The 24,377-nt window shown below is 40.1% G+C and overlaps 1 protein-coding gene and 1 pseudogene across 2 annotated transcripts in view; one reads left to right on the forward strand and one right to left on the reverse strand.

Moving 5' to 3' along the window:
* Me1 (malic enzyme 1) overlaps positions 1-24,377 on the forward strand; it is a 118,877-nt gene that overhangs the window by 52,217 nt on the left and 42,283 nt on the right. For both annotated transcript variants that reach the window (XM_028756186.1, XM_028756187.1), the window contains exon 6: positions 2,444-2,547. In XM_028756186.1, the coding sequence (XP_028612019.1) occupies positions 2,444-2,547 (104 nt within the window). The remainder of the gene's footprint in view (positions 1-2,443; positions 2,548-24,377) is intronic.
* On the reverse strand, positions 14,816-15,892 carry LOC114611459 (annotated as a pseudogene).

The raw sequence follows: 24,377 nt of genomic DNA on the forward strand, positions 1-24,377 counted from the left end.
AATGTCCTTGCTTGACTGCTTTAGTTATATTTCTTTATATTATGTCTGTCAGTTATCAGTGTGGGAAAGAATAGGAGAAAAGAGAAGGCTACATTTTTCTCTTAGCTATGTCCCCTCCCCCCTTTTCTAAAACTCATATTCAGAGGCTAAATATCTTCCAGACTTGGTGAACATATTTTAATATTGGCAGCCATTAGTAGCATATTGGCAGTTTAACCTCAGCTGCCCAGAAACCTGCCAGTGACTTGTTTAAAGAGTGCTTTAAGGAATAGCTGGGCTTTACAACAGTTCTTAGTTTCAGATTTTATATTTTACATTTATGTGACTTAGCATGTTAGCTTCCAGTAAGCAAAAAACCTTACCTACTTGTTAAGCAGTACACTGCAAGTTAGATATATTGGTCAAACCAAGGGGATTTCACAATGAGAGAAAGTGCTATTAATAATTACACCAGGACAACAGGTATGCTCTTGGCTGTGGTTTCTATTGGCTTTAAGTAAACTCTACTTCAGAAGATTCAGATAGTTGAACTTCCTTAACAACACCACACCTGAAAGAGCGTATCTGTCTGTCATGAAGTGTCTCCAAACCCAGGGAACAGTTACTGTTTCGTTAAGGTTTATGGCCCTGTGGGTTATAGTTTCCTCTGGCTGATAGGAAAGCTTGGATGGCTGGGATAAGTGTGCTTTTCTCTTGTTTACTTACACTTACACTGTACAAGGATTTCCATTATAGACTCTAATGTTTCCATCCCAATAACAGGGCGGGGGATCTAAAGTTAGGGTCCTCTGATCCAGATCAGGTCTAGATGCAGATGAGGCTTGCTCTCTGCTTCCTACTAAGCCTCTTTTTATATGTTCTCACACACCACACTTACAGTGACGAGTCAGGGACCGCATGGTGACAGCATACCTAGTCAAATTGGAGGAATAGCAATCCTCTGGTTCTAGAAGGTCCACAGCCAGCAAAACCTCTGGGGACATCAAGCAAGCCCCCTGCTCATGGCCAGGCTTTGATTCCTCAGAGAAGGTTTCTGTAGCACATTGTTTTCAGGCCCTTGCCCTCCTGTGAGTTGTTGATTCTGCCCTCTGGGACAGCCCTCCATTTTTATAACAGTTTGTCTACAGTTTGCATATAAACCACTTAGAGGTTTTAAAAAAGCAGTGTTTGTAGTTTCTAGTGTTCAAGTCTTAATTATGTATATTGATAAATATTTCTCTGTGAATATTGTTTTGAATTACCATTATAAAATGGAGTTGTATTTTATTTTTACTGTCCACTACAAATACGTGGAGATATACTTGTTTTTGTATATTGTTCTTATATCCTATGACTATATTCAGTTAATATACATTCAGATTGGCACTTTCTATGTATATAATTATGTGTATACACATACAAAGTGTTTGCAGTCTGTGTGCTTGTCCTTTTCCTGCTTTATGGTCATGGCTAGTGTCACTGGTGTAATGATGAAGAAAAGTGATAAGGATATTCTTGCTCTGACTTAGTCTTTCACTGTGAAATATGCCATGAGCTATGATTTTTTCACAGATGTTCTTAATTTACTGAAAACTTTGCTACTAATGGGCATGTTCTACACTATCTACATTATACCTCAATTTTAGAACTGAGTTATTAAAATAATTATTTATAATTATTTATGCCAATACTTGAGTAGAATAATGGTATCTCAGATCTGTTTAAGAAATAGGAAACTAGAGCTGGAGAGATGGCTCAGAGGTTAAAAGCACTGTCTGTTCTTCCAAAGGTCATGAGTTCAATTCCCAGCAACCACATCATGGCTCATAACCATCTGTAATGAGATTTGGTGTCCTCTTCTGGCCTCCAGGCATACAAGTAGGCAGAACGCTGCATACATAAATTAAAATGTTTTTTAAAAAAAGAAATAGGAGACTAGAAAGTTTAAAGAGCTTAAGAAAAACTTGGTCAATGCTAAACATATTCTCTCCTAAGTAAGTTAATAGCCAAAATATACCCAAAATGTTTGAAGAGTTTGAGTTTTTTTTGGAAATTGAAATAAATCTATGAAAAATTTTCATTTTTTTCATTCATAAGTTGTAAAATTTTAAAACAACATTATTTCCATGTATGATACATCTTACCTATAAAATCAGAGTGGAACTTTTCTAATGAGCACCACTGACATATTTTAATTACTTTTCTTCGTCCCAGGACCTGCTCAGAATGTTTTAACCTTTAGTAATTATTTTTTTATTTGGTTTGTGAAGAGTATGGATGTACTCTGTATAGTATTTACATACTATACATTAAGTAACTAGTGACTGTGGGCTACTACAAATCAGTATGTCAAGATTTTATTTCTGTTTCTATCTCTTATAGAGATGATCAAACAGAGTAAGGAATGGTAAATGACTTTCTCGTTGCTAACTCTTTTTTATGGCGACTGCTTTTTTCACACTAGGAGTTACTTAAAGATCCACTGTACATTGGACTGCGGCACAGGCGAGTGAGAGGTCCTGAGTATGATGCCTTTTTGGATGAATTCATGGAGGCAGCTTCTTCCAAGTATGTAGAATCTCCGTTTATCTGTATTTGAGTTGAATTTCAAAAGCCCAAATCCTAACTACATATATTTGAAAGCCTCCCGTTTGATTCAGTATGGTTTAATAATTAGATGTAATAATGAATAAATTCACTTTCTCTCCCTTTCTCCCTCTTCTTGTCTTCTTCTTCCCCTCCTCCTGTCGCTCCTCCTCTTCTTCTTCCTCCCCTCCCCTTCCGTGCTCTTTCTCCCTCCCTCTCTCCCTTTTTCCCCCTCTTATAGCTTTCACTGACCAAATGGTAGCCATGTATCTATCCTCCAAGCTATCTCTGTTCCTGTTCTCAAAGGAGCATTGGTCTTAGAAGCATCATTGTTGCCATTGAAATAGGCGATGGTCTCTAGCTTCACCACACTAAACCTCCAGATCTTGTCTGAAATGCATGCTTATGGGAAGTAGGGAACTGGCCAGTGGCAGTAAATACAAAAAGGAAGACTTTTCCTTTTTTACATTTGTGGCATTTCTTTTTTGGCTGCTGGTAAGATCCACTCTCCATTCATGTCTGTGGCTGATATTGGACCCTTTTGTGGTGGGAGAAAGAAGAAGTGGAGACTGAGTGTGAGCTATACAATCCCAGAGCTGTAATAGGGGGAACATCAGGGTATCAGTTGCAGTTCATGCATCTCTACTTAAACCAACAGTATTTGATTAAATGTACTACTGTGTTTTCATATAATGTAGTAAGCTTTGGGTTGTGGGCCTTCTGGTACTATAAGACTTTACAACGTTTTTCTATAAGAAGGAGAGTCGGCGATAATTTTAGTAATATATTCTGAGGGAATTCTGTCATGCCAACTGACAGTCATTCATTTTGTTAGTATTCAGCCACAAAACCATTATTGTTTAAAAATACATTTGTACTTTGGTGGTTATACTTTGTTGTTTTCAAGTAACTTTATCACTAGTATTTCATGTAACTAAGATGTTCTTTTGTTTCTTATAATTTAAAGTCATAAACAAGAGAAAAAAATAGTTTCCTCATCAGTTTGCACAGGATTTAAATACATTGAATTGTATGTCATGGGATTTAATACAGAATATACTTTTAAATTGCTATGGACTAATTTAAAAAGAGTGTGTTTGATTAATTTGTTATTACCCTATTTATACATTAAGCTATATTTACTTGTAGAAATAGTTGAGAAACTTTAAGTTTTATGTGATGCCATTCATTTCTACTTATAACTCACATATAATTTTAAATGTTTTACCATAAAACACTTGATAAAGTTGTGATTATCAACTTTCTAAATCACAGCATGATCAAGAGGTTGATTCAGTAGTGCCCTGCAGCCTCCTGATAGAGAAGGAAATGACACTTGCAATGTGTTTTGCTTCACTGTCAGTTCATGAGTTTAAAAATCTACCTAAATAAGACAAATTCGTGATATTTACAGGGAATTTATAAAGCCAGTCCTAAGCACTAAATGATGATGAATAGAGGAAGATCCTTAAGGGAACCATGAACAGCTTTCTGGAGAACTGGAGATAGGAACCAAGTTGGAAAGGTCTTTTTCCTTGCAGGATCAGATAACAACTTATATTTTAAATATTAAACTGGGGGACTACTCAAGTTATATGAAAAGAAAATGGGGATTAATAGGCTCACCAGTGATTTTTAATGCATGAAACATCTATAGCCAGGCATGTTTGCTCATGTCTATAATCCTAGGAATTTGGGAACTGAAGCAGGAGGATAACTTGAGCTCCAGATTAGCCTGCATTGTACAATGAGACTCTGTTCAAATGAAAATGGTGAAAAGGAGGAGTTATCATTCTGGGCCCTTCCTAGAGAAAAATAGCAGAGACTTCAAAGTGTATTGTTTTGATACTGTTCCTTTAGAAGCTGACTAGGAGTAAAACCAAGCATTATCCAGTTAGGGTAGCAAAGAGAAATTCATTTTAAAAGGAAACATGACTTAAATTCATGACTGAGGAGTGACTTTTGCAGTTGGAGTTTCTGAAATAGAATGTATTCAGTGCTATTCGGAACAATGCTTGTAGGAGGGAGGAGGAGGAGCTCAGAGCAGACAGAGGCAGAAGCTGTGCGGCAGCATGGGCCCGCACACTTGGGTAATAGCATTTGGGACCACTCCTTGCACTACAAGATTGTTAGCATCCACTAGTTTTTGCCACGTTCCAAACACCAAAACTGTTGTGGGTTTTTAACTTACTGTATTGGCAGAGATGGGGTGGGTGTTGAGATGGTATAAAGTCTTCTTTCTTTGTTTGCTCTATGATAGCGCCAATTGTGTAGGTCAAAGACTAGTGGATATTGTGACATGCTTAGTAAGTATGAAATTAGAATATCTCAGTTGAGAAATCCCACACAGTATAGATTTATGGTCTCATTCAGACTTTTATGAGCACCTGGTTGGGGCCCCACTTATTACTGCCCTTCACATTGCTTCTATCAAAGTGGGGAGCGGGAGCATCTGCTTGATGTTTCAAGTCTCCAGATATACATCGCTGCAGACTCCATGTGTAGAATCCTCTAAAGATCTGAGCCCTTTTTGAGCCCTTTCCCCCACTGTAGCTACCTGATTAAGCATTGTAGATTCCTCTGAAGAGCTGGGAGAATTACTGCTCAGTATCCTTGCCAACACATTGCGAAGTCGTGCCTTCTGGAAACTAGGCCTCTTCTTTCTGTGAATTCTGGGTAAAAGATTAGCTCAAGTTTGGAAATGGTACAAGCAATTGCAACTTTATTGCGTTAACTGCTTTCAATTGTGTAGCCATTTGTCTTTGATTTCTTTTGGTAGCAAACACCAAGTGGCAGACTAGGAAAAGCTGTCTGTGTTCTCTCTCGTGACTGTGGGTCATTGTCTCACACACACTGCTGTTGCCCCTCTAAAGACAGCTGCACCCATTATGTTTCTTTCTGGAGTCTTCTCTCCCCTCTTACTGTTTATCAGTAAGCCTGGTTATGTATCAACTTTGTCTTCTGTCCATCTTGGTCTTCTGAGAGCCAGAAATAAACTTTTCAGTGGTTTGGAGGCTTCTCACCAACATATTCCATGTGGCTTTCTGTCATTGGTTTAGAAAATAGTCACCTGATTTTTTTTGGGGGGGGGAGGTCACTATATATAGTTTGTATATCCCAGAATGCCTTTCTCTGAGCCCAGAAATTCTTGCCTCTCCCATCCATGGCAATGTTTCTGGGAGCCAGTCTTATTTAGTATGAGCCATTGGTTTGGGTAGGCTCCTAGCAATTATTTTAATAGTCACTTTGTGTCATCTCTGAGGATTCTTGCCAGTTGTTAAGTTCTGCGTCTTAAACTGTCTGAAAATCATTACCTAACATTAGGGTTCAGATTCTGATAAAAGACCCTCAGAATTAAGCTCACTTGGACTGCTCTTGGCTAACACAAGCTATCTAAATCTGTTTCTTTGAGATATAGTAGCTCTCTTCCTTCTTAAGCTCCAGCATGGCCATATGGCTTTTGATGTGATAGATGCTATTATAGGCCTGAGTGGGGGTCTGAAGGAGATTAAGGAATTGACAGGTCTAGAAGGGTGCATACTGTCTCCTGGAAGAAAACTAACTTTATCAACAGTGAGAAGAGAAAAAAAGACTGCTTCTGTTAGGTCATAAAATGGTGTTGACTCTGAGGATTTAAAATTTGGGAAGATCAAGCCAGATATTCCTCTCCATGTAGCAAGCATCCACACACTCACAAGATTCTGATGGCGCAAATATGAGTTGCTAGGAAATCTTGGAGGCTCACTGATGGGTACAAACCCTGGTCTTGCCATCAGGTTCTTCTACTAATGGATCCACAGAATCTGAAAGTCTGTTTGTACAAGTGAGGTCTTTGGCCCTCATGTTGATGGCTATTTGCCCACAAGTCTTGTGTTCCTTTCCTATTACCCTCTTAGTGTGATTTCTCAAAAACTCTGAAACACATTCCAGTTAACATTCTCTTTTACTGATATACGGAGCAGGTCACCTCAGGGAGAGAATTTTAATAGTTGGGTTGCTATCTTGTGCTGAGGTCTAATTATTGCCAGTGACAGGATCCTTGTGGCTATCGGTGACTGATCTAGGTCAAAGGACCCATTTTAATACCTGCTTTTTCAGACCAGATCTGGTACCAGATGTCATAGACTAGGTTGCCTGGGAGGCATATTCTGAAAGGAGGCTCAATGTTTAAGGATTCTTTAAGAAGTGCTCTTGAGAGTAACTTCCAGGGAAGAAAAATAAAGGGCACAAGTTTGAGCAGAAGAGGTTGAGTGGTTCTCCAGGCATGACCACCTCTACTCACTGCCCATAGAGAACTCTGGTGGCTACTATTGTTGCTCTCTGGGCTGTTCTGACCAATCCAGTATGTTTCTGTATCAGTTAGTAACTGATAGAAACTCATAGGTCATCCTGGGAAAGAATCGGCCATGGACTGTGATGAGGTGTTTCTCTGTGACTAAGATGATCCTTGGGATAACAATGGGCAATCTGGTAGCATTTCATGTCTCTAGTGCAGTGACTGAATTCAGGAAGTGTTGACTAGCATATTTAGTAGTGTAGCACATACCTACTTTAATACTTGCTTAGTCGCTGTTGGAGAGATGGCTCAGTGGTTAAGAACACTGGCTGCTTTTCCAGAGGTCTTCGATTCACTTCCCAGCACGCACATGGCAGCTCACAACTATCTGCAACTCCAGTTCCAAGGGATCCAACACCCTCAGACACACATACACAAAACACCAATGAACATAAAGTAAAAATAAAGTAATACTTAAAAAGAATACTTGCCTGTTCAACAGTTTTATCTCTTGACCCAAGTAATTCTATATCTGAGAGTGTAGGTTTAAAAATAACTTACTCAGAATATAAAGGAAAACTTTAATCTCCAGACTGTTCGGTGAGTATTTTTGTAATAGAATTCTCCTCCCCATTTCCCACCAAGTGCTCTTTTGGGCTTTGCATGTCTTTTTTCTTTTCATTCTCCTGAAACCTCTCTAAACTATTTGTCTCTGATTCCTGGTGGTTTCATTGATCAGAGATCTTTGTATATGTCACTCTTAAGTTGTATTTCTAGCTTGGAGATCTTCTCTCAGCTCAGAACTGTGTTACCAGCCTCCTTATAGACATTTCTTCTTGAATCTATAGTAAATCAATATAGAGAGCATATATATTAGACTGTATATGTTAGTTATATATGACCTAATATGTATATATAATTGTGGATACCTGCTCTTGCACCCATCCCTAAGCCAGCTCTTGCTGCACCTTTTCCATCTCACCACATGAAAGAAAGTTCATTCTTGCTTCTCTAAGAACAAGAATTACCACTCCATACACAGCTTATCTGCAAAGCTTTTGAAACTTTAATATATGCAGGACTTAACCATTTTTTTCATTGCCTGTTACTTAATCTCTCTTCTCTGGGTTACTGTAGTTTCCTAACTGGTTTTACTGCCTCCCCACTTGTTGCCCTCCAGTGTTTTCTTAACACAGAGGCCAAGATGGTTCTATGTTGAGTAATTTCTTGCTCAGAATTTGGCAATCCTCACCATTGCATTCAGAATGAAAAGGGGCTTTGTATGGCTTCCTGGTACCTTCCTGATTTGGTTACTATTTGACCTCCCCTTCAGTAACACAGCCTGCTGTTCTTTTCTAACTGAAGTGAGGTGAAGGTGTGTTGTGTCATCTGCTTGGCTTTTTACCATCCTCTGGTGTCTCTGCTTGGTTTTTCACTAGGCTAGCTGTCTCATCTTTGAAATTTCTAGAGATCTGTTTCGATCAGTGAAGCTTGCCTTGACCAATGTGCTTAAAATGTTACCTTCAACTCGTTTTTTTCATTCTCTGAACTGAACAATGCCAGATTTCTTTATATTCAACCTTTTGTGCTCTGCATAGATCCACACACCATTATGTTCCATGAAAACAGAATGCCTCCTCTTTCCTTCAGTGCCATACTGCAGTTTCTTAGCCATTACCTGGTATGTCATTAAGTACTCAATGTGTGAGATAGCTGATAGAATTTATTTCATTCATATAATTGTAAAGCTATGAATGGAGAAATTCTGACATGTTAAAATAGCCTTTTCATGTGACTTAATTTTAAGAAATAGCAAAGTACTCCTACAATCTATATACACTGCTAAGGTTATATTACAGTCAACACAGAAATGAATCTTTCTATTTTGATTTTGTTTTGTGACTATACTTTTTATCATATCTCTTTTCCCAGAAAACTAGTTAGAAAAAGTAGTGACAGCTGCATCTCTTTTATGGTGTTCTCCACATAGGAATTTCTCTGAAGATTATTAATTACATGAGTAAAAAAGAAAACTTCCCTGAAGGAAAAAAAGGACTTAAAGAGTTTGTACTGTATTTGTTCTTTAGACAGGATTTCACTCTGCCCAGAGTGGCCGCAAACTCACAGTCCTTCTGTCTCAACCACCTGACTTCTGCGATTATCTGCTATTATGCTGTATAGCTACTAGATCTTTTTAAATAATAATAAAGAAAGACTGTTAAGCAAGGTCATACTTTGAAAAGTTTTCCTAGTCTTAAGTGTTTAAAATTAAAAGTCACTGGGACGTGCTGGGAACAACTACAAAAGTCTTTATAATGTTTAGAAAACTTCTTGGAATCTTGGCTGCCTCATGAATTTCATTTAATTTGTTGTATAAGATTTAGGAGATATCATCTTTGTCTACAGCCAAACACCTGCACCTGCAGCGAGGTGTGGTGATGGAGGGTTTTCTGTGGGATGTTGCTTTCTTTGCTGGGTCGCCATTGGGCTAAGGCCTTTGTTGTGTGCATGAAGCTTAGTGGACCTTATAGAGCATCTAATAAGCTGTACCTCAGTTGTATAGTAATCCAAAAAATCCATAATCGAAATAAGGTTTTTTTGTAATCAACATTTTCCCTTTTATTGAAAGTAAATTTTTCCCTTTCACATACTATAGTTTCCCTTCCCATCTCCTCTCCCATCTGGATCCACCCCCTTCTGTCTCAGTAGAAAATAGAAAAGGCTTCTATGGAATAATAAAGTAATATATAATGAGATAAAAACAAAATCTAATACATTGGAATAGGACAAAACAAACAGAAGGAAAAGAACTTAAGATGCACAAAACAGCCGGGCAGTGGTGGCGCACGCCTTTAATCCCAGCACTTGGGAGGCAGAGGCAGGCGGATTTCTGAGTTCGAGGCCAGCCTGGTCTACAGAGTGAGTTCCAGGACAGCCAGGGCTACTCAGAGAAACCCTGTCTCGAAAAACCAAAAAAAAAAAAAAAAATGCACAAAACAGATACAGACACAGAGACCCACTTATTAACATACCCAGGAATTCCATAAAAACACTGAACTGAAAACCTATAGGGTAAAAAGAGAGAAAAATATATTAGTAAATTAAAATGAATTAAAAATAATAGAAATAGAAATAAAGCTAAAGTAAACACAAGTTCCACCATGACTTTGTGAGAGGAGCGCCAGCTGTGCTATTGAGCTCTTTGTCTCTTGGCTGTCTACTGCCGGGCATGCAGCCTACTCCTGAGAGAAGTCTGTTGTCATTTTCAAGTGGTTATCCATTGGAGATAGGGTCTGGGTTAGGGATGGGGGCATGTGTCTACTTCACCTTTGAGCTCCAGGACCATCCCATCTGGTGCAGACCCTGCAGGCCCTTTGCTTGGTGCCCCTTGGTCTCTGTGGGTTCATGTGTGCATCTGTCCTCTTGAGTTAGAGGGCTTACTTTTCTTGGTGTCTCCCATCTCCTCTTCTGAGGAGTTCCCTGAGCCCTGGGGGGGGGGGACAGAGGAATTTGATGGAGACATACTGTTTAGGGCTGAGTGTTCCAGGGTCTCTTGTTGTCTCAGAATATCTGGCTCTCTCTGGTTCTCAGTGTTTGTTCCCATCTGATGATGATGGCCAAGCAAGACCCTGCTTTGCGAGTATAGCAGAATGTCATTAGGAGTCATTTTATTGCTCCCCACTTTAAAAAAAAAAGAGTAGTATTTGATTTTCTGTAGGTTCCTGGGCTATTCTCTGTCTCAGGTTCTTGGTTAGCCAAGCAGTATCAGGTATGGGTTCCATCTCTTGAAGTGGGCCTTAAGTCAAATCAAATGTTGGTTGGTTAAAACTTTGATAACTCCCCAAACAAATTTAGGTAAACTGTGGGAAAGCAAGGCTAGAAAATTAATTGTGGAATTAAAAACCACAAATTCATTTTCTCTCATGTTTTATCCTACCAATTATGACTTTCATTAAGAAATGTTTTAGTGGTTGCATCAAGAGTTGGCAATAAATAGTAAATTTACAACATAGCTTATTCCCGTCCACTTCCAAATAACACAGAACGGCTCCATAGGAAGGCCAGCTGCCTCCTTAAGCGTTCCCAAACCTCCCAGTTAACTTTCCTTATCCAGTCACCTCACTTTTCCACAGCATACTTTATTATCTTAAACAAACTTAACTATTAGGTCAGCTGAGGAAAAGAACGAGGTTTTATTTCACTTTTCTTATTTCCTGTCCAGTGTTCATCCTTTCTTTATATCAGTGGTTCTCAGCCTTCCCAATGCTGTGACTTTTAATACCGTTCCTCATGTTGTTGTGACTCCAACCATAACATTATTTTGTTGCTACTTCATAACTGTAATTTTGCTAATATTATGAATTGTAGATATCTGATATGTAGATATCAACCCAAAGGGGTTGTGATCCACAGGTTGAGAACCACTGTTTTATATGGTTTCAATCTTACACCTTCTACTTCTCATTCTCTTTGAAAAACTCCTTAAAATTTTAATAAATTCTCTCATTTTCTGTGTCTAAGATAGTCTTTACTTATGCTATGCTTTTGAAGGAGGATAATCATGCTAGTTAATTATTGCTAAATAGTAGATATTTTAAAAAATATTTCTCTTTACTCTCTTGCTTGCATGATTTCAGAAGTCCAGGGTAACCTTGGTCCTTCCTGTGTGGGAAGGTGAGGTTCTCCCACAACTTCACTCAAGATTTGTTCTTTGTCTTTATTAATCTGCTGCAGTTTGACTTTAATATGCTTACATAAGGATTAAAAAAAAACTATGTGTCCTCATTTTTGTGTGATTCCTGCACTTTTTGGATCTGCGGACTGATGCCTGTCATTAACTTTATAAGATTCTCAGCCACGGTTGCTTCAGATGCTCTCTTCCCTTCTTCCTGTCTTCCCTTCTCAAGGGCACATGGCACAGCCTCTGTAATTGTCCCACAGTTCTTGACTGTCCCTTTCTTTTATTTCTTGCCTTTTCTCATTGTGTTCTAATGTTCAGAGCTTCTACTGGCAGTCTCTCTCTCAGCCTTACTTATTCTTTCCTCTGCTGTGTCTGTCTGCTGATGAGCCCATCAAAGGCAGTTTTCAGCATTATGACTTTGATTTTCAGAATTTCCTCTTGAGTCTTAGAGTCTCAGTGTCTCCGTATGTTACCCATATGTTCCTGCATGGTCTCTATTTTTTTCAAATTAAGCTCTTTGTAACTGAGTCACAGTCACAGTCTGACTGTTCCAAAATTGCTGAACATCTAGATGGGAGTTTTGCTGTTTTGCCTGGTCTCATGTGCCTGTACATCTTGTGTCATCTGTTGTGATTTTGTTGAAAGCTGATGGGTGTTTGGAGTGATAGGAGCTGAGGTCCATCTACTCTTGAGCTGACAGTTGTGTTCGTCTGGCTTGATCAGGTTGTTTACTGTTCCTCGGTGCCTTTGTCTTTGTCTCACTCACTGTCTTTCTTTGGGTTGTCCTTAAGATTTCATGTATAGAGTTTGAAGGTCACTGAGCTGTCCTCTCCTATTATTCTGGAGCTCTGTTGAGGTGGTGCACAGGACCTATGTAGTCTAGCTCTGTATTAGGTTTTAGTCTTTCAGTGGACTTCAGCTGGGTATTTTCTTGCCCATGTTATGAGCTTGAGAAGGCTACAATTGACTATTTCTAATATTGCTTAGGTTTTGGTAAAGCCTTAGGAATTATGTCAGATGAATGGAAGTCTCCCCAGGTGAGACCTTATGAAATCAGGCTCTAGCATTGTTCATGGTTACTTTCTACTTCCTCCTCTGAAGGTCCTAGGGACTTTTTTCTCAGATCTTCACAGTAAACTACTGATGAAAGTGTGGCTGAAGGTAAGGCCCCTGGTAGTGTGCAACTGTCTCCTGTAGTTCAGTTAAGTCAGAAGTGCTCCCACCTTTGTCCCCTAGCCGCCAGGCTCTGCTCCTGGCTTTCCTCTGTGCTTCCCTTTCCTTCCAGTTTAGACAACATGGTGTGGCATGAGCTTAGGAGGAGTTGTTAGTCCTGAGTGCTTGGGATTTTCTGTATGACTGTAAGAGCAACTGGTTTCAGGGATTTTTGCCTGTCAGAATTGGCAGCTCTGGCCCTCCATTCAGGAGCCTGGAATTCATGAAAATTCAGAAGTCTCCTGGTGTCCTTTGTTGAATTCTAAGTCTTATCTTGTTCCAGGCTTTAGCTTCATCATCTAAGCTATGCCTTTGCCGTGTTGTGCCCTGTATGTATCATTCCCATGTTGTGTTGTGTTACACCATGTGATACTCCATCTATTCTGCTGTAAACCCAGCTAAGCGTCTGATCTTCACTGGACTGTGACTACTCAGTAAGTTTGTGGGTTTGAATATGCTTGCTCTAGGGAGTGACACTATTAGGAGGTGTGGCCTTGTTGGAGGAAGTGTGTCACTGTGGTGGTGGGCTTTGAGACCCTCCTCCTAACCATGTGGGAGCCAGTCTTCTAGCAACCTTCAGATGAAGATGTAGAACTCTCAACTCCTCCTATACCACGTCTACCTGGATGCTGCCCTGCTCCCGCCTTTATGATAATGGACTGAATCTTTGAACCTGTAAGCTAGCCCCAATTAAATGTCTGTACTTAGAGTGGCTGCTGTTTTACAGGAGTTGCTTCTTAATCATAAAGTTATTAGTTCTGATTAAACAGGAGGCTGAAGCCAGGACTGCTAGGGAATTGATGACAGAACGAGTCTGTATAGTGTACAAAACACTTGTAGTTCAGCACCGTTATTAGATATTGTACCTTATTGTAGCCAGATATGAACACAAAAGCATAAATGGTATTATAAAAAAGTTAATATACATATCTAGATAACAGGGCTTATTTTAACTATTTGATTCACAGGCTCACAAAATATTTTTAAAATTATATTGTAAATAATGAGTGTGGCATACTTTCTTGTGAATTGAGTGTTGTCTTTACATTCATCTTATTAAGTGTCTGAGCTTTAGCCTAGGAAGAAGCTAGGCTTTGGAATGGTAGCAGTGAAGCTGAAGGGTTAATTTCATTATTAGGAGACACATACACACACACACACACCCTGTGCACAGTGGTGAATCAAGCAAGATAAGGGTTTTAGTTTCCACTGGGCCAATGAGATGGCTCACTTGGTTAAGCACTTGCCATCAAACCTGAGTTTGATCCCCAGAACCCACACAGTGGGAAGAGAAAACCAACTCCCATAAGTTGTCTTCTGACCTCCACAAGAGTCATGGCACATCCCCCCTTCCTTAAATAAATGAATGTAAAAACTATAAAGTAAGTTTCCTTGGAACTCAGTATTTCCTTGTAATTGAGTGAACCAGGCACTCAATGAGTGAAACATTGTCAGTATTTCACAGACATTTATCAATAATTAACAAGGTACTAGACAGACTTACTGGGTTGTTGGAAAAGTGTCCCAGAGGAAGAAGCTACCAGGAACAGCAGACATGGTACCATATATCTTTTAAATAATGACCACAACTTGAAATACAATCATGTCATCTGATTTAAAGGGGGTTTTCAAAGGACTAGTGACCATATGTATATGACACTGTAGAAATCATTAACCTAACTTTATCTCAAGAGTCCAAGGGCAAACCCATCTTTGTCCTTTTTAGAACTGTGGTTTACAATAGAAGACAAACCTTAGCCATGGGATGTCTTTGCTCATGGATTCACACTTACACATTTCTTCACTCTATTTTCATACTTTACAGAGACCCTGACCTTATTCTGCACCCCCCTTTAAAAAGGATACTTTGAAGCGCTCATTTATTTTTTGCTTTATGCTTGGTTTTTTTGGTCTTTATTCTGAAGAGCTATTATTTGTTTTTGTAGAAGTGGTTTGTGTATAAAGATTAATTCCATAAATATATGTGCAAAGGCAACATGAGCTGATTCTATACACATATAAAAATGATGTGCATCTATGCCCAAGATGCCACATTCAATGAATAGAATGGTGGTGCGGTTTCACAGGAAAGCTTTATCTTGCTTTTGAATTGATCTGACTTGGAGGGAGTAGCTCACTGTACTGCCACACCAGTCATCCCTGAAAGGGGCAAGCACAGCTTCGTCCTATGCAGAGCCAACCATGAGTATTTGAAAGCATAACGCATCTCTCCCCAGCTTCAATGATAATAATAGCTTGGTTTCGTTTTCTATTTCAGATACTTTGTTTCTTTGCTTCTTTCTTCCTTTTTCCTTCCTTCCTTCCTTCCTTCCTTCCTTCCTTCCTTCCTTCCTTCCTTCCTTCCTTCCTTCCTTCCTTCCTTTCAGTTATCAGATAGGTTTTTTTGTTCTTTGCTTTTTTGAGACAGGGTTTCTCTGTGTAGCCCTGGCTGTCCTGGAACTCACTCTGTAGACCAGGCTGGCCTCGAACTCAGAAATCCAACTGCCTCTGCCTCCCAAGTGCTGGAATTAAAGGTGTGCGCCACCACTGCCTGGCATCAGAGAGTTTTTTATTGAAATATTTTCTTGTTGCTTCTTAACTGGGCACTCCATTGCACCTCTGTTGATGCCATCTATGATGTCATGAGGGTGGCGGCCATCCACATTACAGCCCACAGACTGTGCAGTACCCAGGGTCTCCTTGATAGTTCCAGAAAGTTCTCTAGCAAAAGACCGGTGTCTCATCTGCTGGGCAATGTTGACAATCTCATCAAAAGTGATGTTTCTACTGTGTTTAATGTTTTTCTGCTTCTTCCTGTCTCTTGGTAGCTCTTTGAGGGCTTTGATGATCAGGACAGAGGCAGAGGGCACCACCTCAATCTGGGCCTGTCTGTTCTGGATGGACAGTTTCACTGTAATCCTGAGACCTTTCTAGTCACTGGTAGCCTTGGTAATGTCATCACCAACTTTCTTTGGAGACAGACCCAGAGGACCGATCTTAGGGGCCAGAGTGGATCTGGTGCTGACCTCGCTTCTGGTGCACCTCAAATACTTGACATTAATCTCGTTGGGGTCAAACTTGGGCGGCATGGTGTAGGCAGCTGGTGTTGGATGAACCCAGATTCGGGACGATTGAAGAAAGCTGCACTGTTGCCTCCTCTGAGCCAAAAAAAAAAAAAAAAAAAAAAAAAATCTCAGACAGTTTGTTAAAAGTCTGCCACAAGAAAAGTTAAGGCCAATAGATTGTATTTACATATAATTAAAATATAAATTATTTTCTATATACTTGAAATTGGTGCCACTTAAAAGTTACTAATAGTACAAAGTTTAAAGTAGCATATACTTTACATATATTATAGCGTTTTCTGTTAGGATTTCATGACAAGGAATCCTGTTTTGTGTCTGCTACTTGGAAGTAAACTTTCATGGCTTTTCTTAATTATTTATTTCGTAGCTTTTTCAAGGTATATCACATGTTTAGGATCTTTTAGTATGTCTAGTAAGTTAATTTAATGATGTCCATGTTTTTATTTAAGCTTAACTTTCTCCATTCTTAGGATTGTCTTTGCATTCCTTGATATGTAGAGAGTATGGAATGTTTTATAGCTGGTATTTTGACATATGACCCAGATCATGCAGAATGTTCTTTCATTGTCAAGTTTCTTCCTAACGTGGGGCTTGAAAGTATAAATCCTACCCTTGTTCCTGAACCACAGACTCCACAAAACAATATTGGTATCATCTCATGGGAAAGTTAAGTAACCAACATAGAGAGAAGAGGATTCCCTCCCCACGTAGGCTGCTGACCGAAGAGCTGCTGACCGGCAGGGTCAGTGCAGCCTCCGTGCAAGCAGGCTCTCTGTATTTCCTCCTCTTTCTAGTAAACCTCAAGGGAGGAGCCTTCTCTCTGTAGGGCTCAGGAGGACAAGAGAACCTGGTCCACTCATGAAGTTGTCTGTCAGTGTCATCTAACTTTATTTAAAAAAAAAAAAACAAAGATAATGGAGAACAATAACTGTCCATTTCTGAACTGTATGGATCCCATGGCATTAGCGTGGAGTAAGTGCAGTGTTGAAAGAGAGTTGTAGCTAAGAGGAGAATTCTGAAGTGAGACTTTCCACATCAGGGCCCATTCTTCTCTAGATCTCATTTTGTATTAAAATTAAAAAGTCCTTTGTCAGATTTTTGTGTAGAGTCTCTAGTTAGATATCTCTGACTATACTTTTCCTCCACAGCATCTCTTCTTTTGAAATGAAAATGTTTGGCTTTTGTGTTACATGAATGCAGTTTGGTGACATATGTGTTTTCCTTAGTATCAGGCAATTGTAACAGAACCTTCCAGGTTCTATTGCCTTTATTTTAAACCACTGAACTATTTATAACTCTAGCTCTATTTTAAGAGTTGCATGGCCAGGCAGTGGTGGTGCATGCCTTTAATCCCAGCACTTGCGAGGCAGAGACAGGTGGATTTCTGAGTTCGAGGCCAGCCTGGTCTTCAGAGTGAGTTCCATGACAGCCAGGGCTACACAGGAAAACCCTGTCTGGAAAAAAACAAAGCAAAAAAAAACAAGAGTTGCATGGGTGAGGTCTTTTCAACTCTTCGGGCCTTGAAAGATGCTTTTTATGGAAGAATGAGAGAGGACACATATCATCCTTCCTCTGTCAGGGGCTCCTGGTTTAGATGAGCATGTTCAGAGTCCTGAGAACTCAGATGCTGAGTAGAGAATTGTGTTTTGTTTTGCTAGAGCTTCACATACCACTTGGTCAGAATTGTTTGTTTTTCAGAATCCTACTTAATGTGCTGTAGCACACATTTCTAGGGGCCCACTTCCTTGGGTGTTTCTAATCACTGAAGGATAGAGCTATCACTGACCAGGAGAACAGAAATAGAATAGGATTTGCCTTCCATAACTATCAAGCTTTTGCTTATTTCAAAGGAACCCTAGAGAAAAAGAGGGATCTTGAAATACAGTAGATTATTTATTTCATCCAAAAGCTGGGGGCCGCCCGCTGTGTTCTGGAGTATTAGCTAGCTGACGGCATGGGAAGAATGAAGGGTGCTGATCAGAATGCACAGTAAGTGAAAGCAGATGAGCTCGCAGGAGGACTGTGCTCAAGTCGACGCTTCTGTGCTTCTGAGTTGACATGTGGTGGTGACTTGCTTTGGACTGGGAAGACAGGATGGGGTTTTTTCTATTCCCACCACGTGTTGCAAACTGTGAAATCTTTGTGTGTGCTGAACTACACCAGATATTTTCCTAAAAGCTACAGAGAACATTTCTCAAGTGCTACAGTTAAGATTCTTTAATATATATTTAGAATTTTATTTATAGAATATTGTAAACAAAAATAGAAGAAAACACAAATCATAGAGACATAAGAATTTAGAATACAGCTGGACAGTGGTGCCACACGTCTTTAATCCCAGCACTTGGGAGGCAGAGGCAGGCGGATTTCTGAGTTCGAGGCCAGCCTGGTCTACAGAGTGAGTTCCAGGACAGCCAGGGCTGTACAGAGAAACCCTGTCTGAAAACAAACAAACAAACAAGCAAACAAACAAACAAACAAAGAATTTAGAATACAGGCTGATTGGCAACTGAAAAGTAATCACACCGGAGGTACTTGTTACCACTGAGTATTTTAGTTGGAATCATACTACTTTTTCCCATGTTCTGGAGTAACACCTCTTGGGATACATGCCCATCTAGAAGGACATGACCAGTAAACATGAAAGGTCACTCAGTCATGGTTTCATACATCACCACACTTAATCACAACTCTCAAGATGAATAACAAGATCACACTGAGCAAACAATAATGATATTTATGTGTCAGAGGTGTTGAGATCTCTCAAACCTGTGATTCAGTCCTAGTAATGGTTTCACTTTAGAGATGAAACTAAAGGACAGGGAAGTTGAGTAACTCTGCTGGTGTTGTGTAACAGTGAGTAGAGCTGGGTACCATCTGAAGCAGTTCAAACAGGCTTAAACTCTAACAGTCACTCTGATCTCAATGGATGTTTCATCAGACCTGCTGAGAGTTGTCCCTTAAGAGATATATTGGTAGAGGCTGGCCATGATTTCCAGCACTTGGGAGGCAGAGGCAGTTGGATTTCTGAGTTTAAGTCTTGCCTGATCTACAGAGTAAGTTCCAGGACAGCCAGGGCTACACAGAGAAACCCTGTTCACAAGCAAGCAAACAAACAAACCAAACAACAACAAAAACCAAAAAACAGAGGAAAAGAAAAAGAAAGAAAAACAAACAAACCTGGAGAGAGATAGAGATAGAGATAGAGATAGAGATAGAGAGATAGAGAGATAGAGAGATAGAGAGATAGAGAGATAGAGAGAGAGAGAGAGAGAGAGAGAGAGAGAGAGAGAGAGAGAGGGGCAGGCAGGCAGGCAGACGGGGAGGCAGACAGACATTGATGGTAACTGCTAGGGAAGAACAAGTGTGGTTGACTTCAGCCAGCATTGAGCATTTGGAGGAGAAAACTGGACAGGGAGGACCTCAAACCATGGGGTGTGTGTGTGTGTGTGTGATTTCAGACAGCACAGTAGAGGTTTCTTAACCAAACAGAGGTACCTTAGATGAGTTCCATGCTGGGTAGGAATGACTGCTGGCTCCATTCCCAGTGCTGGGCCTAGCAACTGCCTGAAGGCTCCTCAGGAAGATGGCTGGGGCTGGAATGCAGCCACAGATCTTACATGCATCATGACATGAGAAGTGGAGGCAGGAGGATCAGTTCAGGGTCGTCTAGCTATGTAATGAGTTTGAGATCAGCCTAAGACACATGACACCACATCTAAAAAACAAAACAAATACAAGAAAATGCCTTATAGCTGGAGATAAGAGTCTGATATAATCCATGGCAAGTTCTTTGATGAAGGGCATTCTAAGGCTGCCCAGCATTTTAGTGCCATTCACAGTTACCAGATGCCAGTTATATCCACCAGGTTTCCAGAAAAGTGAAGGCAGACAACACAGATGCTGAGGATGTGAGAGCCAGTTTTACACAGTGCTTTTAGGAGGATACATCCATGAATCACTGTAGGATTACAGTGAAGTTACTAGTGCAGCACTTTGTACTCAGGGAACTTCCTCCTTAAGAAGACATGAGCCAACATTTCACAGCAGCGTTTTGTATAGAATGAAAAGCTGGCAATATTTTAAGTTGATGTGCACAGGCGACTGGACTGAATAAGTTGTCGCACATTGCAGCATGTAATATAGCACAGAGCTAGTGTTTCATGTGGTCCCTTGGGTCCATCTAAGACTCGGGATTAAGGAAAACACCACAAAAGACATCTCAACTGTTCATCTTACGTTCTGAATAATAGCACCATAAAAATCCAACATCCATCTTCTCCATGTAAGTTACCCACATATATAGAGCTTAAAAGCAATGCTATACTGTTTGGGGATATAGAATAGCATTTCAAAAGAATGGAGCATGTCTTTTTATCCTTTTTAAAAAAAAACATTAGGTTTATTTATTTACTTATGTGTTACGGGTATTTTGAGTGCATGTGTGTACATACGTACCACACAAGCTCTGGGTGAGAAATAAGATACAAGTGCTAACACTTGGCCTTGTTTGTTCTAACATTTTCATCTCTAGATCAGTGATAACTTATTATTTCAGCCCACCCCTCGGGGCTAGATCATAATCTTCGCCTTCATCTGTCTGGTCTAGCTCTGGAAGAACTCTGAACTCATACATTCTAACTGCTCGTGACAGTTTATTTTTCTCCCATATTCTCATCTACTTCTCTTCACCTGCTGTTGTCTAGTTTGTCTTCTGACATTTCTCAAACCCATCTGTTTCTCTCTGAATTCTCATTTCCAGATGGAGAGTTGGGATCCAGCATCCACCTCCTGAAGAAACCCCCTGCATCTACTCTTGCCCCTCCTCGGTACACCCACACCCTGATTACAACACCCTAGTGGTGGTGCTAATGGATCGCAGCATATTTCTGCTTCATTCACTCCCTTAGGGATCAAGTATGAACTTCGTTAGCACAGATTAAAGGCACAGCATGATCCAATCCTATTTACCTTCTATTCTTAATTCTTGCTTTGCTTCCTTCCGAACTGTATGCTTTTAGTCATTGTTAATTTACTTCACTTTCTAGAATGTGCCATAGACTTAGTTCATTCTAGCATTAAACATGTTTCCTCTGCCTCCAGAATTTTCCTTCCTCTTAGAACTCTCCTCCTGGCTCAGGCTTCAGCAGCCTTCTGAGGGCCTTTTTGCTGCTCTTGTCCTGCTCTGTGCCCCAGAGGCGGCACTCACACATGTCACATTGAAATTATCTGTCACTGTGTGCTCTAAGGGGAGATGGGGGAAAGGAACATGTAGCAGCTGCTTAGAGGACATTTGACAAGTAAGGAAAGAAAGAAAGGCATGGTTTCTTTTGGGGACTAGCTGGAAATGGGTAAGTTCTTACTATAAAAAGGGCCCACTTTTAAGAACGATGATTAAGGTTTAATGGAACATGTTCTCGTTGAGGAAGGAGAACATTTCATTGCATTCCGCTACTGAATCCTTAGGAGAGACATTGGATGATTGAACGTGGATGGAAGAAGGACACAATGGATAGTTACAGTGTAATCTTGATAATGTGTCTGCTCACACAGAAGCATCAGGAAGTAACAGTATAATACTGTTGAAGGAATGGTAAGACAGTGACAGGACTATCTACTTGTGAAACAGTACAAGGGCTGCAACTAGAGGCATGTCCTGGTGAGTGTGTAAGAAGTGAACAGGGCTCTCTGTTTATGTACTAGGGTGCATGGGATACGAAGGGGATATGACCAGAGAGAACTCGAGTCAGTTTAAGATCACCTATGCTAGCATTCAAGATTACTCATAATCTGAAACTGAATGTTATTACATTTTATTTATTTACTATTTTTGTATTGGGGAGGGTGTATTTGTGACAGAGTACATGTATGGAGGTCAAAGGATAACTTGCAAGTATGGGTCCTTTTCTTGCCAGGTGCTTTAATTGAACTCAGGTCATTAGGCTTGGTAGCAAGTGCCTTTCTGGCTGCACCATGCCTCCAGACCTGTTGTGGCCTGAAATCTAACAAGCACTGCTTAGCTTCTGAACTTCTTGAAGGTGATGTTATTAGCATCTCCTAATACAGACTCTGGGACCCTCACCCCCGATTTATTCTTTGTTCACTTCTAACTTGAGTCTTTCCCAGGGCCAAACTTAAGTCTCCCTTGCTTTGATAGCTGTTTTCCTTAAAGCCTTTAGTGGGCTCTCTATGTGCTATTGATTTTGACTTAACTTGGATTTTTGTGGTGCTGTGGACTAAACCCAGGACCGGTACATGCTACCTAAGGAAGTACTTCCTTACAGCTTCTCTACACTAAGCTATTCTCAGCTCCATTGATCGCTTTTAATCTAAACCTCTTTTAAGGTTTGTTTTGCTCATATGCTTTGTCTATCGAATAATAAGTCTATTTCCAAGTCAGCATTTTAAGGACAAAATTCATATTTCTGTTTGCTGCTAAATTTATAAAGTATCTTCCTCAATATATTATCAAAATGAGTCATTTGGGATAAATCCCCCCTGAGGAATTAATCCGATCTGAAGTACTGTAGCTCTTGGACATTGTGTAGTGCCATACACATAACACATCCCCAAACAAGATTTTACCCTGTCTTTCAGGAAGAACATGCATGATAAAGTTAGTTACAGGAACCCTCAGTATTTTAAGATCAAAGAAACACTACTGTTTACACCAATATTTGTCTGTGTATGCCTGGTTGTGTGTGAGGTGCCTGGTGTGTTTAATGCATACAGTGCCATCTTGCTGGTTTCATGATAAAGTTTTTGTTGTAGCTCAGTTTTGGAGTGCTCGCCTGCCACATGAGTTCCCATGGCCTGCTGTCAGCCCATAGCTTACCGCACTGAGCTGTCTGAGCTCACTAAGTGCTCAGTCTTTCCTCATAAGGAACTCTGGTTTCTTCATCTGTAAAATGCAGTGACAGTGCCTTCCTTGCTGAATTGCTGAGAGAATTAAATTAGATAATCTCTCTGAAATGTGGCCCATACCATCTGGTGCTTAGTCAGTTCTGGCCACAGTGATTAGTCACTGAAATAAGGTGGTTTCCAGACTTAACACACCACAGAGAATACAAGCTTCAGAATTTTTACGTGTCAATTTTGGAATTTTTTTGGTTAGCTTTTAAAACTATATATACCTGCTATTTTATACCAAATTTTGATTATAAAATAGTAGTTTCTTTCCTTTTTTTCTTTTTGTTTTTGTTTTGTTGTTGTTGTTTTCAAGACAGGGTTTCTCTGTGTAGTCCTGGCTGTCCTGGAACTCACTCTGTAGACCAGGCTGTCCTTGGACTCAGAAATCTGCCTGCCTCTGCCTCCCAAGTGCTGGGATCAAAGGTGTGCGCCACCACTGCTCAGCTAAAATAGTAGTTTCTTTTCACAGTTCTGTAGAGGTAAACTGGTGAATCCCTAGGCATTCCATTGCTTCTGATTTCATAGAATCTAGCAGCTAGAAGCTAGAACAAAGTGTCCCTTCCATGACTTTCTCTTTATTACGTGGTGTAAGAGAATACACATTGCAAGATGGATTCTGAAAGCCTCTTTCTAAATCTCTCGGAGTGATCAGAGCTAAATACCAGGTAGGAAATGTCACAAAGTTAAAATGAGTGTGTGGCATCTTTCCAAGGATGAGTCTAAAACAGGCATATGAAAATGATAAGGTGTCCTGTGTACCGATTTCCTACCTAGGACTCTTCCCAGATTGCACTGTGGAAACACTGTAGATTTATAGCTTCACTACACCATGTCCTGAACACGAAGACAAACCACACTGGAGGAACTCCATTTCAACCACAGAGAAACTGTAACAAGCCCCAAACCAGCAGACTGAGTAAGTAGTAGATCCGGGAATAGAGTTGAGAAGGCTCTGATGCCTCTTTACAGACCACAGGCTGCTTCTTCTGAACATAATGATAGAGCATCTGCCCCTGTTACTCCCCAGAAGATGACACACCAGGAGGAAGCCATATGAGGGCATTGTCCAATGACATATAGTTTTTGGTTTCTGAAGGCTCCTTAGAAACAAGAAAATTGGAAAGTAGCCATCACAACCATTGAGTGGTTGCTGCCTGATATCTCTGTTTGGGGCACTTAGTTGCTAGCACAAAGTTTACTTCTCTGCTGACATGTTCAAAAGTGACAATTTATAATTATGGAAATGCTTCTTTCAGTTCTTTATAACATTCTGTAATTTTATGGAGAGCTTCCTTGGAATATGAAAAATGGTACCATAAGTATAAGTGTAGTTGTCTTCTTCATGATTTGTCTCTACTCTTCCAGTTTCCTCTCCACTCTTTCCTTCGTTCTTCCTTCAGTAGATTCTACAGTACCAAACAACAGTTCTAAAGTCTGCTTTTGAAGATCTCATCAGTCAGCTTCGCTCTGTTAGGCTGGAAGTACTTCTGTCTGTCATTACTATGTCATCTGACACAATTTGCTTGGATTTATATGTATTTCACCACTTATTGTGTGGTAAAGAGCTTTTATTATTTGGATTATTTTCTTTGTGAAGAACACCATTTGAACTTCCTTTAGTAGCTGTATCTAAACTGTCTTGTTTTAG

Source organism: Grammomys surdaster, unplaced genomic scaffold, assembly GCF_004785775.1.
Source record: "Grammomys surdaster isolate TR1022 unplaced genomic scaffold, NIH_TR_1.0 126113, whole genome shotgun sequence".
Classification (NCBI taxonomy): domain Eukaryota; kingdom Metazoa; phylum Chordata; class Mammalia; order Rodentia; family Muridae; genus Grammomys; species Grammomys surdaster.